Raw genomic sequence first — 16,231 nt, forward strand, 5'->3', positions numbered from 1 at the left:
GCTTACTTATTTATTCTTTCAAATTCAGTTTTCATCGAAATTCTTGGTTCTTAGAAGCAGCTAGATAGGCAGGACTAGAGGTAGGAAGGAAAACAGGGGCCTTGTTGGTCATGAGTGGTCAACTCTCTCATTTTCCTCCTACTTCTTTGGCCACCCTCTTAGTCTTTGATTCTAGGCTAGACTCATATCCCATTCCATAAGTGGCCCCAGCTTAGGCTCAGATCACAACCCCTAGCACAGTGACAGATGAACTGCTACAGGCTTGGAGTCTGGGAGTTGGTGGGTGGGTAGGAAGCACCCAATATTTTCAGGTCTGCCTTGGTTGTTAGGGATTTTTCTCCTCCCACCTCCTTTGCACCTTCCCTCTTTCTAATTCTGAATGTGTAAGTGTCAAGGTTTATAGGCAAATCAAAGCAATGTTTAACGTACAGAGCCCTTTCTAGCTACTAGGCACTGGGGATGTGGGCGCATAGCAGCCTTGCCTTCCACATTTGTCTCCTCCCACTGCCTCTACATGAAAAGTAGGAAAGGACAAGGGCTCCCCCCTGCCTCAGGCAGTGTTCTGCTCCAGAATCCAGTGACTTTCTATTCCCCCTTAGGCCAAGTTAAATCCTTTAGTAAGTTTCTTCATATCAGTCTCTGCCTATAAGCCATCTTCTTTTAGTCATTCATCTACATTTTTCTGAGTATCTACTGTGTGCCAGTTGCTGGACTTGGCCTGGGGCATACAGAAGTGAGCAAGACAAGCATGGTTCCTAACCCCATGGAGCTAACAGTGTAGTGGGAGAGACTATTACTATAAACAAAAAATTATTATTAAAAATGAAGATAATTGTGTGGAGGTTGTGCTGGAGGGTGATGTGGGAGCACAGGACAGGACCCTTTACCTTGGTTGCTTGCCTGTCCCGGAAAGCTTGCCTGGAGTGTGGCACTTCTACAACCCCAACTCTCCTGCCACAGACCAGAACCAGGCTGCTGTGCTCTACTCCCAGAGGCTCTCTACATCCAGGCTTGCCTTTCACTCGAGGTCCTACCTTTCTTACTGGGAAGACACTGCAGATAGGAAGGCAAAAACTTATATATTCCCTTGACTTCTACCACGGCACATGCAGTCCTGACCTAATGCTGGAAAGGGAGGAGGGGCTCTGTTCTGAGATGGCCCCATTGCAAGTCCTTGATATTTCCGTGATGAAAGCCAGGGCCAGGGCATTGAGGAGGCTGGAGTGAGCAGACTCGGCTGGGGGGAAGGGCGTGAGGCCAAGGTTGATTTACTTTGAGTTGAGCTTGTTATTATAGAGCCCTGAAAGATTCATCAGCTTCAGGAATTAGTGAGGGCAGCTCAGCTGCCAGGCCTGACCTTCAGCAGGGAAGCTCTGCACATACAGTCTCCTTCAATCTGCTCATACCTCATTTCTTTTTTTCCAGAACGGAGATCAGTCTAAACAGCCCATAGGTCAAGGAAAAGTATCCCTGGAGAGTCCAGCTAAATCCCTACTTCCTGCCAGTTACTCTCTTGGCTCAGGTTTGAGTTCACCAAACAGAGAATTTCGGGTCCTCACTCTGCAACTGAACTTTATAGTTCATTTTGCTCATTTACTTATTCTTATTTTAGTTAGAACCCAACTTTCCTAGTATCCACATTCCAATTTACTGAACAAGGAACACATATTTACTGTGAAGGGTAATCAGATTACTCTTAACTAGTTGTAGAGACTTCTTGAGCTGTTTAAGGGACAATTCTCTAAAAGAACGAATGAAATCAGGCCACACTCAGGCTTATTAGTGCAAACACACATATCCTGTTCAAGGTATTATACTAATAGATTATAAGGGATTACAAGGATTGGACCATTTTTAGGAGAAAAGATGAGAGAATTACTAGAAAGAAGAAATGGAACCAGAGAAGAATCAGATGGGAGCTCGGTGTGTTGAAAATAATTGTGCTGAGTGGAAACTCCCCAAGTGCACAGGGACATATAACCAGGTACTCTGGCTTTCTGAGGACACTAGTGTCCCCCTCTCCTCACCTACAATGGAAAGAAATCAGGATGCGACCACAGGATTTCCAGCACTGAAAACACATCCTGGCTCTTGTACCGCTTCCACAGCAAGCATCCCAGGAGCCCAGTGCCACCAGGCTCTGGGCTCTCTTTTGCCTAAAAGGTGGGGTGATGTCTCTCCATCCGAAGTGAGTGTGCTATTCCTGAGAACGGGTTTGTTTTCATTCATTCATTCCAGAGCCTTTACAGCAGTCCAGGCATTTTGGGACTCCCTAGAGACACTACCCTCCTGAGTAGAGTAGTGAAGTAAGATACTTTGTTCTTTCCCCCTCATTTCCAAGCTCCCCTCAGCTTAGTCTAAGCCTGTGTGTGACAATGAATACACGTTTGGGGAAGGAAAGCTAGATGAATGAAGGGCGACTGTTCAGCCAGCCTCCACTGGTTTCTCGCAGGTGTGGGCGCCCAGTGCGCTTGAATTTTTATTATTTACGAATAAAAGGTTTAAGTAAAAAAAAAAACAAGAACAAAAAACAAACTCACCACAACAACAAAACGAGAAAAAAAAGCAGAAAACAACTTTATCAGTCCCAGGAGGGCGTGGGCACACATATTGCACCGAACGTCATACACACACACACACACACACACACACACACACACACACACACACACATACACACACTCACGAGGGCATTCCTTCTTTAAGCGCTCCAGCTCACTCTTTTTACTCCTACTTCTTTCCCTGACAAGCGTTGATCTGCGAATCTCTGACCGGAAAAAAAAAGTGGGTGGGGGGGATCCTGAAGTAGCAAAGGGAGGAGGAGGTGGAGAAAGGCGGGGAGGAGGAGGAGGAGCCCAGCGAACCCGAGTCAGAGGGACTGGGGACTCCGGCGAGTGTGCAGCCCTGGGGAGAGCCGGCGCTCCAGGCTGGGAACCCGTCTGCCAATACCGCGCCCCCCCCCCCACCTCCCTCCTGGAGTCTCCCGAGCCAGCCCGCTCGCCGGCCGGGGTCCCCGGGTCTGCTACACCCTGAGCTGGGGCCGCCGCTCTGGGGCGCCAGGGCCAAGGGCGCCGCTTGTGGTGAGCCCGACGCGCCGCCAGGCTAGTTCCCCGCGCTCGGGATGCCGTTCTACAGGCGCACGGTGGTGCCCCAGCGCCTGTGCCCGCGCAACCCGCCGCAGCCGCTGACGGAGCTCCGCGACGTGAGTCATCTGGCCACGCTCAGCCTGCTCCGGCAGCTCGCTGACCTCTGTGGCCACTCGCTGGCTTTGCTCGAGGACCTCGAGGGGCACCTGCTGGTCCTGGGGCGCCGCACAGACAGCCTGGCCCGGCGCATCGTGCGCCTTCGCCGCCGCCTTCCCTGCCGCCTGCTTGGCCCGGAGGATGACCAGGATGAGCTAGGTAATAGCGCTCCGGAGGCTAGCCGCCCCGCGATTACCCCGCCTCTAGGGGCGCCAATGAGCGAGCCCCTCCGCTCAGGGCCCACCCTCCCCGCCCCCGCTCCTCCCCTTCCCTTTTGTCTCTTCCCCTCAGGGAGTAAGGGGATTCCTTTTCTCTGACTCCCCACCCACCGCTCTCCCGCCGTAACTTCCTGCTCGTGGACCCGGCTGAGCGGTCCTGAGTGGACCTGTGCCATCGGGGCCCCTGACCCAAGGGTTGGCGGCCACCTCTAGGGGAAGTGAGGGAGGAAGGCGGGGCGGGGGGGGGGACAGCTTCAGCGACGCCCCCAGGCCGGAGTCGTCCTCATCTTCGAGGCTTCGGGAACCAAATGGCCGCGCTGGTGGAGTCTTTGCTCCAGTCCTGGAGCCCGACCACTTCGGAAAGCGCTCCCTAGCCGTGACCGCAGGAGCTTAGTGGCGGTGCCTACCGGCTTTAAACCTCTGCAACTTCGTGCTTGAGTGTGATCACGGCTCGCACTCAGAGGTGTGTCTTGAGCGCCCACCCGCCGGCTTCTTCACCCTCCCCCCTCCCCCCCCCCCCAAATCCCGAGTTTAAGCTGCTGCGCCAGGAGTGGACAGAGAAGGGTGGGAGGGAAAAAGAGACTGGCTCCTGCTTCTCTGATCCCCTACCCCCGTTCACAGATTTGCTTGAGAGAACCATTTAAAGCAACCTTCATCGGTTTCGTGATTGTTTTAGGAATCAGCCATTCCTGAGAAACCAGGTGGTGTCCCCGTTGAGTATGCAGAACCCATGAGAGGGTAGGAGGGCAATTCGAACCCTTGTCCTTTATTACTTTGGACCCTAACACTTTGCATGGGGAATCCTCTCTCCATGGAAATGCCTTTTGCTGAGAGAAAGGGGGCTGAATATGCTGGAAATGCTGACCACAGCTGGACATGTCAAGTACCAGGGCCAATTGGCACCATCAGAAAGTTAGGGGAAAGCAGTGTGGTCAGAAAGTTTCAAATGGGGGCAGAATATGGCTACTGGCTGACTTTTTAGTGCAAGTCTCCAGCTGTCTTGGGAAAGAATTGCCTGGGTCAACCTCTGCCCATTGCAGACTTCACCTTGCCCCTGCCCCTTCCAATAGGACAGGAGTCAGCAGCCCTGGCACTCTTCTTCAAAAAGGTATTTGACCTTTAAGGTAGATGGTGAAGGGCACTGGTGGAGAAAAATGAACCAGATCTTGTGGGAAAAGGAAGGTGGAAGATACAGATGACTGCCAGATGGAATGTAGACATGGGACCAAAAACCTCTGCATGGCAGGGGACCAGGAAAGCTGGGGACCTAAGTCTGGTTAGTTCTCAGTTAACAAAGAAGGTAAGAATATCATTGTTAATTTTTTTTTTTTTTTTTTTGCTGAGGTCCCACTGACTACCAGGTTAGCCTAGGAGAAATCTGATAAGTCTGCTTGGGGACTAGTTTTTAAAATCCACACAGCTCACAGAGAGCCACCTACAGAGTTTAGCAGGTTAAGTTAAGGACAGGGAAGAGGCTGTGTGCTTCCAACTTGTATCTTTCTGCCTGTTAATTGGAGAGCCCTTTCCATATGAGGGAAGGCCTAGCTTCACCAAGTCGCCTTGGGACCTAACCCTTTCCAGTGACCTGCTAGGTTAGAAAGAGATAGTTTTATGCAGTGGATATCTTTTTATTATTATTTTTTAATTCTCACCCAATGATGTGTTTTTATTGATTTTTTAGAGAGAGAGGAAGGGGTGGGGGAGAGAGAGACATTTATGTGAGAGAGAAACATCCATCAGTTACCTACTGCAAGTGCCCCTCGGGGGATCAAATCGAACCCCTTACCTTTTGGTGCCCAGGACGACGTAGATATATTTTATATTTTTACAAAAATTTCTTTTCCATTTACCCAGATTCATCATTTTTTTAACATCTTATCACATTTGCTTTTTTAAAAAACCTTTATTGTTGAGGGTATTATAGATGTCCCCCATTTTCCCCCCATTGCCCCCTCCACCCAGTTCCCACCCCACCCCAGGCCTTCACCACCCTATTGTCTGTGTCCATAGGTAATGCATACATGCATATAAATTCTTTGGTTAATCTCTTTTCGGTCCCCCTCCCCCTTCTCTCTGAGATTCATCAGTCTGTTCCATGTTTCCATGCCTCTGGTTCTATTTTATTCATCAGTTTATTTTGTTCATTAGATTACTTGTTCATTTATTTTGATTTTTAAATTCAATTGATAAATATGCATTTATTGCCATTTTATTGTTCATAAAGATCTTTTATTTCTTCTTCTTAAAGAAGACCCTTTAACATTTCATGTAATAATGGTTTGTGGTGATGAACTCCTTTAGCTTTTCCTTGTCTGGGAAGCTCTTTATCTGACCTTAATTCTAAATGATAGCTTTGCTGGGTAGAGTAATCTTGGTTGTAGGTACTTACTATTCATTACTTTGAATATTTCTTGCCACTCCCTTCTGGCCTGCAAAGTTTCTGTTGAGAAACCAGCTGACAATCATATGGGCACTACCTTGTAGGTAACTAACTGCTTTTCTCTTGCTGCTTTTAAGATTCTCTTTTTGTCTTCAACCTTTGGCATTTTAATTATGATGAGTCCTGGTGTGGGCCTCTTTGGGTTCACCTTGTTTGGGACTCTCTGTGCTTCCTGGGCTTATATGTCTATTTCTTTTATCAGGTAAGGGAAGTTTTGTGTCATTATTTTTTCAAATAGGTTTTCCATTTATTGCTCCCTCTCTTCTCCTTCCGGTACCCCCATGAGGCAAATGTTGGTATGCTTGAAGTTGTCCCAGAGACTCCTTACATTATCTTCATATTTTTGTATTCTTTTTTCTTTTTGCTCTTCTTGTTGGGTGTTTTTTTGCTTTCTTATATTCCAAATTCTTGATTTGATTTTTGGCATCCTCTACTTGACTGTTGATCCCTTGTAAATTATTCATTATTTCAGTTAGTGTATGCTTCATTTCTGACTGATCCTTTTTTGTTGTTGTTGATGTTCTAAGTTCCTTAACATTCTCACTAAATTCCCTGAAGTGCTCATTGAATTTCTTGAGCATCCGTATAACCATTATTTTGAACTCTGTATCTGGTAATTTTCTTGCTTCCATTTCATTTAGTTCTTTTTTCTGGAGATTTCGTAAGTTCTTTCATTTGTGACATGTTTGTCTCCACATTTTGGTTGCTTCCCTGTGTTTGTTTCTATGTATTAGGTAGATCTGCTATGTGTCTATGTCTCTCAGACTTGGTAGAGTTGCCTTGTGTAATAGGTGTCCTGTAGGATCCAGGAGCCCAGCCTCTCTGGTCACCTGAGCTGGGCACTCCAGGTGCACCCCTGTGTGAGCTGTGTGCACTGTCATATAGTAGTTGAACCATGATTTATGTTGGTGTCACTGGGAGGTATTGACCCCCAGGACAATCAGTTGCGTGGATCAGCTGAGACTACAGCTGAAGAGCTGCTGTGCAGGAGCCACCCCTATGGAGGTGGACTTGCTTCAATGGGGTTTTGGTGCTCACTGAGTTGCACTTGGAGTGTGTCACTCACAGAAGTAGTAGGGTTGTAACCTGGTGTGGTTGAAGTTGACCAACTTGGTGCACTGTCTCTGGGGCCTCCCAAGAGGTGCAAAGTCAGCCTCTGCCTGTACCCTGCCTCATCATGAGTTACAAAACAATCTTCAGATGGCTGTTACTTGTGTTGAGCTTGGAAGTGCCCAGGAGAGGCCAAGCTGTGAACCAGGGTGGGCTGCCACTAGTGCTGGGGCCATTTATTGAGATGTATGGGGCATGCTGATGCCAGCTGCTGCTTGTTTGAGAGATTTTAGGAAAGTCCAAAGCATGAGACAGGAGAAGCCAGTTGTATGGAAAAGGCACTGGAAATCACTTGGATGAGCCTGTAAGTAGGGAGGTACAGGATCTCAGGGAATCACCAGGGTGGGGCAAAAAGTGTGAGCCAGGTTGATGGAGATTCAGCAGCCTGTCAGCTCTGTGGCAGGAAGGGCTCAGCAAAGGAACCTTGGCTTCTGCCAGCACTTTTGTCCAGGAGAAAGCTGCCCCTCAGTTCTTGCCCTCATGCCAGACAATTTAGTTCCTCCACTTATGTCCCTGGATCCTTTCAAGCTGCTTCCCCAGTGCTGGAGCTCAGAGGGAGTGAATCCAAGTAAGTCCATGTGGGGGCCCTTTAAGAGGAACTGCCTGGGACTCCAACAGCCTCTGTCTCACACAGCCACACTTCCTGCTGGTTTTTACAGCCAGAAGTTGTGGGGACTTTTCTTCCAGGCACTGGAACCCTGTGCTAGGGTCCTAGTGTGGGACAGGGACCCCTTGTTTTGCAGGAAAACCTCCATAGCCAAGATATCCCTCCCGATTTTAAACCGCCACAGGTGGATGTGGGACCAGGTTCCACAATTCCACCCTGCATGTCCTCCTCTCCTACTAGTCTCGATGTGTTTCTTTTTTAATTTCCTAGTTGTTTTAGGAATTATGTTCCACTAGATTTCAGGTGGTCCTGGATGATGGTTGTTCTGTATTTTAGTTGTAAGTTTTGATGTGGTTGTGGGAGGTGGCGAGTACCATGTTTGCCTATGCCACCATCTTGACCCAAAGGTCGAGGGAGGAATTTTTAGGATAAATTGCATTGGTTTGGTTTCTTTGGAGTTTTCAAGAGCTGAGAAAGTAGCCATCTCTCATCTTTTGTATAGGCACTTGGCTTTGATAATGTACTTGTCTCTGGGCTCAGAGGCACTGAGCAGTCTGCTGCATAAATAGACCACAGCTACCTTAATTTGGCAAGAAGGTCTGGTTTTCCATTTTCTGGTCTAATGCCCTACCTTAGACTCCCCTTGAGGTTTCCCCTGCACACTTTTTCCTTCAGGAGCTTTGAGTGTGTAGTACTTAAATTAGGCCTTCTCAGCATGATCTAAGCATAAATGCCAAATGCAAAGAGAATTGGGGAGCATAATCAGTGTACCATCTGGCTGCCTCTTTGTCGATCTGACATAAGCTTCAAAAAGGTGTTCAGCTCAGCTGGTGTTGCTCAGTGGTTGAACATCAACCTATGAACCAGGAGGTCATGGTTTGATTCCCGGTCAGGGTGCATGCCTGGATTGTGGGCTCGATCCCCAGGGTGGGGCATGCAGGAGGCAGCCGATAAATTATTCTCTCTCATTGCTGGTATTTCTATCTCTCCCTCCATTTCCCTTTCTATCTGAAATCAATAAAAAATTATTTTTAAAAAAAGGTGTTCAGCCGGCTTTATATTATATTTGACCCCAAATAAATATCCTTTTTTTTTTTTAAGCCATTGGCAGGTCTAGCCCTTTTTTTTTCTCTGTATCTTTCCTCCTAGCACTTTTACTCCTTTAATAACTATTTTGCTGGTGGTCAGCACTCCCAGTCAGCATTTTACCCTATATCCTTTATCTGGCTAGGTTCCCCCCAAATTCTTTCTCTACCTAATTCTTCACCAAGGAGGCAGGAAGGATGTGGGAAGGAGAGAAGAAAGTTTGGCAGCAACATGGCCGTGGTGAATGACACCTAACAGGATAGCAGCTTGTAGCCTCTCTGCAGGGACAGCTTGGTTGCTACTACAGACTGAGTAAAGGCAAGTCAGGCTGGCCCATAGCCTTCAGGCTGGCCCATAGCCTTCAAGCTTTTGGCAACCAGACCACAGGCTGGTTTGGGGCCCAAAAGGCAGAGGGGAGGATAGTGAGAGGAGAAGGAAAGAGACAGAAGAATAGAAAGTTGATGCTAAAGGAGTCCAAAGTGCTCCTCTACGTCATCAGGGGTCATGCCTTCATCATCTTCAAGGTTACAGGGGTAGGACTTGGGCTGGGCTGGTTGCCTAGCAACACCTTGTCCTCACTGAAAGCTGTTTTTCGGTAACTTGAACCCCTTTGAAACTGCCCTAGAAGCTCTTATAACTGGCATGGGGTGAGAGGAGAAGGAGTGCTACAGGACTGTACTGGGCTCCTCTAGTTAGTCTGTGGCTGCTGCCAAATCCTCAAAATAGCCCTTCTTACAAGTTGAGTGTTTCCTTATATCTGGCTTTGCATGTGACCTGTTTTATTGCATTCTTGTCCTGTACTCTGCACTCTTCATCTCAAGAATGGTATGGTCAAAACCAGTGGGAAATAGCTCCCTGCCTGCTGCCATATGCTGAATCAATCCAAGCTCTCCAATTCCTCCCTTGGAGATGTATTTAATGTTTGTAGGTGCTTGGATGATAATTACAAAAGCAATCAGACTATTGGCCCAGGGGTATAATATCTCCTGTGTGAGCAAGGAAGTCACTGAAGTCACTAATCAACTCTAGGTATGTTTATAATAACACTGGGGAGCTATCATGCTACACTAGCCCATGAACTTGCTGTGGGAAGGTTGTTCTATTCCTCTTGCAATTATTTTGGCTTGAATACTGCCAGTTGGATTGATGGTGGAAACTCCCTCTTCATCTTTATGTCAAATTCCTGTCTCTTGATTTTCCAACTTTGTGGCAACTCTGGCTCCAAATCATAAAGGACAGATGGTTTATTTATGTTTAAATCATAATTCCAGTGAGAGGGGAAACCATTGTAAATCTATATGGAGATGAAACACTGAAAGCTGCACCTCTAGACTATTTTAAATGAGGCGTTGCAGACCCTAAATCTGACCGTCATTGCTCCTGAGGAGGAGCATGGCCTTCTTGAGTCAGATAGAGAGGGGGAGATTTTGGGGACTTGGGACAGTGGTTTGACAGAGTGAGGCGGGCAGTCCCGTCTTCTTTTAAATACCATGAAATTTCTGGTCTGCTTCATGGTATTTCTATGTGTTGAAAACATATTTCTGGGAAATGTGGACACCAAAATGCCCACTAGAATAACCTCCACTTTAGAAACAAGAAATTTAATCTTCTCCTATTTTAGACACATGAACAGCTAAAGCGATAAAAGTGTCAGGATGACAGAATAGTAGAGAAATAGGAGAAGATACAAGTTATGGCTCTTTGGCTCAACTTTGACCTTTATGAAGTTGATTAGGTGTCAGGAGGAGAGTAATGAATTTAGATCATTTGTCCCTCTACTTCTTTGGCTTGGGTGGAGTCGGTTTATACTACATGGTACCGAAAACACTTGAATACTGAGTCCCAGAAAAGAGGAGGGACTTGTCCAAAGGAAACAGCTGGATCAAGTTCTTTAGTAGCCCTAAGGCCTAAAAAGACTATAGTGAATTGGCCTAGGTGTGTCTTAATGTCTATAGGGGAATGTGGCACTGGCTAGGTCACATAGCAGGTCAGTGGAAGGCTTTGATCTAGAAACCAGGCCTTCTGACATACACAGTGGTGCTCTGCCCTCTGCAGTGATGCTAAGTTCAAAGTCAGTCATTCATTGAGAATCACTGCCCTGACATTTTTTTTTTCTAGCTGGAACTTATCCAGGATGAGAAACGACTCCTTACTTTTGGGAACTATGGGATGCTCTAAAGTACAGAGCCCCTATGATTTCTGGTGTTGGGACTTGGGGAGTGAGCTGGAGGTGGAGAGGAGGAAGGCCAACCTTGTATCATGTAGAGAATAGATGTGAGGTAACAGGCTCCCTTCTTAAAACAAAACACAGTCTCCTTTAAGTGGGAAATAGTTTTGGAAAAACAATCTTCAGGTGGGAATGGGTGGCTGGATCAGTGACCCTGATACTGTTCTCTGAAGGTTACTTATAATCCTTTTGTCATCTTTATATCTGCTTGTCTCCTTCATAGCTTTTAATTCAATTGTGGACACTCCTTGTCACACAACCATATCCTGAATGTTTTCTGTTATTATAGCAGAGTCTGGGTTGGCATTTCCAAATGCACTTTTAATAAAAACCAAAGAGAATGAGAAAGTAAAATTATTAGCAAAAATGTATTTAGCATATACATTTTAAAGTATGGATTTATTATTTTTTTCAAAGCTTAAGTAGCTTAATAGGCTTATAAGCTTTGTTGCTTGATATACCCTTTCTGAGGGCCTCAAATCACCTTGTCCTCAGATAATTACTTTCTAGCCTTGAAGAGAGGGTAAAACTTTGTCTGGACCCTGTCTCCCACCCTCTCACCCTTGTGTTGGGTGCTAGAGACCAGAGGTTAATCAGATCCAGTCTTTCCTAGTCTGCAGGGGTGGGGAACAGCTGACAACCAGAACCAGACCCCAGTCCACACCCCAGAGGATTTTCCAATCAGTCTGGTTTGGATCCGAGGATGGGATTTGGACTTTTAGAATCCCCTATGATAAAAACAAAAATAAAAACAATGACAGAATCCTACTGTGAATTCAGCGATGCAATTACATGAATTCATAGATTTGAAATTGATTAACTTCTCTTCACATATAGGGAGGGTAGTGCTTACTCAGTATATGGACAGTGCTTGGTAGATCTGCAGACTCATGGACTTAGTGTGCTAACTCCATGGCCCTCTGGAGTCTTTTACTTTCTGTTGGGAACCACTGGCCTAACTTTCCTGTTTTGAGCTATCATCTCTTTCCTGCTTGGCAGAATTCCATGATTTCACTTAGATAAGGCGTCACTGAAGTTTTCAAGTTAGAGTGCACTGGATGGCAATATCTTAATGGACAAGACTATGTTAATAATGTCACAAACAGGAGGTGTATTGATTAAGTGCATGAGCAGGCTTGCAGCAAGGTTTTTTTGTGTGTGCAGCAGTGGGTATGATTGTTTGCAATACCACTTAAGTGTCAGTCTTTTACCTTGGGAGGTTTGAGCCATTTGACAGCATTCGATCCTTTCCTCCTCCCCTTCTTTCCTTCCTCCCTCTTTTTGTAAGTTCTTCAATGGAATGTAAGCTTTTTGAGGGAAGAGATCATTATCTGTTTTTACTGCTGTATTTCCAGATCCTAAAATGGTACTAGGCTCCTAGCAGGCACTTAGTAAATACTTAAGTTCAACTCCTCCCTTTTTTATAGCCATCACACATTTATTTACCACTTGACTCTGGCCTGGCCCTGTCCTGGTTTCTGGGGATATAGAGCCAAACTAGAATGCAGCCCCACAGTCCAGTGGGGAAAGCATCGAATCATCGTACTGATGTGGAGACAAGCCTGGGGGTCAAGGGAAGGCAGAGGAGGTGCACTTGACTCAGCCCAGAGGCTTGGAAAAGCTTCCAGGAGGATGTGATGTCTGAATTCTGAAGGATGATCTGGAGTCAGACAGTTGAAGAAGGAGAGGGAGGGAATTCCTGACTCAGGAAGTAACCTGCCCAAAGCCTGGCTAGTGTGGGGAGGGATCTAACAAGTGATTCAGGAGGAGAGGGTACAAGGTGCCTCCTGACTCAGAATGAGCCCTCAGGGTGGATGTGGGGTGGGGAGGCCTTTATATCCTATTTGCTGGCTAAGGAGGTGGATACTGGAGAGCAGGTGTCCTCAAACTGCGGCCCACGGGCCACATGCGGCCCGCCGAGGACATTTATCCGTCCCGCCGGGTGCCCCTGCCTGTCCTGCTTAGCAGCCGACTCGTCCCGGGCTCGCAGTGCGCATAGGAATTTGTTCATAGTTTTTTTTTTAAAACTATAGTCCGGCCCTCCAACGGTCTGAAGGACAGTGAACTGGCTCCCTGTTTAAAAAGTTTGAGGGGAAAAAAAAAAAAGTTTGAGAACCCCTGCTGGAGAGTCTTGGGGAGGTTAAAATGAAGTCATAATAGTAATTGCAGATTTTCTTGATCTACTAGTACATTCAAGTTTTCATTAACCTTGGTCAGATGAAACCTGGGTGACCTTGGCCTCCTTGCTTTGCAGAGCCAGGTCCTCACCACCCCCGTCCCCCCAACCCCCGTCAAGAAGTCCGGGCCAGGAAGGGCTCCAAACCATAGTGAGAAAGAAGGAAAAAGAAAGCAAGATCTACCTGCCTGTATGTCCCTGGCTGTGTTTATCCAGTTGTACTCCAAAGCTAAATATATTATTCATGCCCCTGCTTTTTTTTGTGAGTAGGGACATTTGATTGTCATTTTATTTTTTCTTTCTATATTGCATAGATTCTTAAAAATGTTCTGTAATTCATCTAGGGTAAAATCAGAAAACTATTTTTTTCTTCAGAAAATGGACTCAAAGAAGAGATGACATTAAAAAGTGATTTAGCTTTTTTAATTTTAACTGAAATTACTTACCTCTGAAAACAGTGTAATTATCTTCCTGGCAACTTATAGTCTGATTCTCAGGATCTGCAAAATTGTCAAACTCATATTATCCTTCCCAGCTATCAAGCTCTGAAGGGAGTGAGGTCTCAGCGCTCTCTGCTCTTGCATAAGGCTGTGTGTCACAGTTGTCAGCAACTCCAGTGGTGTTGTTATATACTATTGTCCCCCTTGACTCAGTAATTCCACTTTCAGGACCTTATGCTAAAGAAATAATTAGATACTGTGGGGAAATGTTTGAGGATGCTCACTGCGTTTTTTGAGATATATACAATTTTTATTGATTTCAGAGAGGAAGGGAGAGATAGAAATATCAATGATGGGAGAGAATCATTGATCAGCTGCCTCCTGCACGCCCCCCACTGGGGAGACCTCCTGGTTCATAGATTGACGCTCATCCACTGAGCCACGCTGGCCAGGCTGGTTATTTATATTAATAAAAAGAATGAAAATAAGTTAAACACTGAAAAGCAGGGGGTGGTTATATAAATTTTGACAGGTCTATGTGATAGAATACTATACAGTTAAGAAAATTCATGCTCAAAACAAATATATAAGGATATGTGGAAATGCACAAAATAATGTTAAGTGAAAAACCAGGGTATAAAATTGCATGTAATAAAATATTATCCAAAATAAAGCACACACATATAAAAAAGAAACTGGAGGAGTATATACCAAAATGTTCACAGTGGTTCTCTCAAGGTGATAACAATTGATTACAATGATAACTAGGACATCTTTATGAGATTATGGGAGTGGGTTTTTTTTCTTACACCTTTTTGTATTTTTCAAAATTTCCTAAATGAACATGTATTGCTTTTAATAAATAGAAAAACCAGTGAATGATATGTTAAGGAAGAAGATCTTGGGAGTTAGAAGCAGCAGCTATGTTGAAGTCTTACTTGCCCAATGCTTACTAGCTGCCTCGTGTCTCTGAGCCGCAGTCCTATATCTGTATAAGGGGATTAGGTTAATGGTACAGAGGGTTGTTGTGAGGATCCAAAATAATGTATGTAAAATGCCTGGTGCATATGCCATGATCTCACACACACGATCACTAAATAGTAAGAAGATGGAATTCCATGAAGCCTTTTGAAATCTCTAAATGGGAGTATTGTCAAGGTGAAGTTATAATAAGAGTGATTCCTAGACATCTCTGAGTTGCAGCCACTCTTCCCTTTTGGTAAAGAATGCCTGTGAGCCCATGGAGGAGCAGGCAGCATCTAGCTTTTGAGGCTGTCAGCTCATCTTTCCCAACCCTTTGACTCTTCCCTTCATTCTCCCCCACTGACATCTGTTCACTGCCCCACCAACCAAGGGGGAAAACATTCTTTGGAACTGAAGCCGAGGCACCACTGAGAGTCCTGGAAGCTATGAGATGTTTATTGTCACAGGGAATATGTGGTGCTGGATGACCACAGCACCAGCCAGGCTGGGATGCCAAAGAGGGACTAATGAAGCAGCATGAGTTGGATGCAGGCCTCACAGCTAGGCAGCCTCCCTGCCTTTGGGCAAGAGCTTTTGTCCAAGTATCCTGCTGGCTCTCTTCCCTCAGGTTGTCTCCATGGATCCTGGCATGGCTCACCAGTTTTATAGAACCAGCTAGGTTTTTGGGTGACGAAAGACCTCATCAGGCGAAACTTATGGAGACTAATGTTGTTTCAGTGACACTTTTAGCAGTTTGTCTGAGGGTCCAATTGGCCTAACCCTCACCAGCAGGAATATGGAGTAAGCCCTGATCTCACTACCAGGATCCTTAAGATCATGGGAACATCTTCGTAATATCTAAAACGTGCCCAAACCACCAAGCAATTCAGTCATCTCCCAGGGTAGAATCCTTTACACTGCTTATCTGATTACATTAAAAAATAAGTTTTTTAAATCTTCACCCGAGGATATGTTTTTTTTATTGATGTTAGAGAGAGAGGAAGGGAGAGAGGGAGAAACACTGATGTGAGCAACATCGATCAGTTGCCTCCTGTATGTGCCCTGACCAGGGATTGGGGATCAAACCAGAAATCTAGGTATGTGCCCTGACAACAAATTGACCCCACAACCTTTTGGTGTATGGGACAATGCTCCAATCAACTGAGCCACCCAGCCAGGGCACATTTTTCATCTTTTAATTACAGCCAAAAGTATAGATCCTGGCTGCAAATCTCAACTACCCACAGAGCTTTAAAAAAATTACTAATGTTTCCTGGTTCTGTTGCTTGGAGTGTGTCGCCCCGTGCAACCAAGCGATCAATGATTCTCTCTTACATTAATGTCTCTCTCTCTCTCTCTCTCTCTCTCTCTCTCTCTCTCTCTCTCTCTCTCTCTCTCCCTCTCTCTCTCATCAATAAACATATCCCTGGGTGAGGATTAAAAATTTTTTTAAATTACTAATGTTGTGGCCCCACCTCATAACAATGAAACAGAATTTCTGGGGGATGAAGCCCAGAAATCAGGATTTTAAAAAGATTCCCAGGTGATTCTAATGTGCAGCCAAGGTTGAGAAACACTGCAGGCATCCTCAAACTACGGGCCGCGGGCCACATGCGGCCCAACGAGGACATTTATCCAGCCCGCCGGGTGCCCCTGCCTGTCCTGCTTAGCAGCCGACTCGTCCAGGGCCCACAGTGCGCATAGGGATTTGTTCATGTTTTT

At 45.9% G+C, this 16,231-nt stretch overlaps 1 protein-coding gene across 1 annotated transcript in view; it reads left to right on the forward strand.

Moving 5' to 3' along the window:
- Positions 1-3,121: 3,121 nt before the first annotated feature.
- The window catches only part of NHSL2 (NHS like 2), a gene marked incomplete at its 5' end in the record, with an annotated part of 402,898 nt that continues 389,788 nt past the window's right edge, over positions 3,122-16,231 (forward strand). Inside the window, one exon of the mRNA XM_080653228.1 lies at positions 3,122-3,401. Coding sequence (XP_080509354.1) covers positions 3,122-3,401 — 280 coding nt within the window. The remainder of the gene's footprint in view (positions 3,402-16,231) is intronic.

The sequence above is a fragment of the Plecotus auritus genome (genome assembly GCF_963455305.1).
Source record: "Plecotus auritus genome assembly, chromosome: X".
Lineage (NCBI taxonomy): Eukaryota > Metazoa > Chordata > Mammalia > Chiroptera > Vespertilionidae > Plecotus > Plecotus auritus.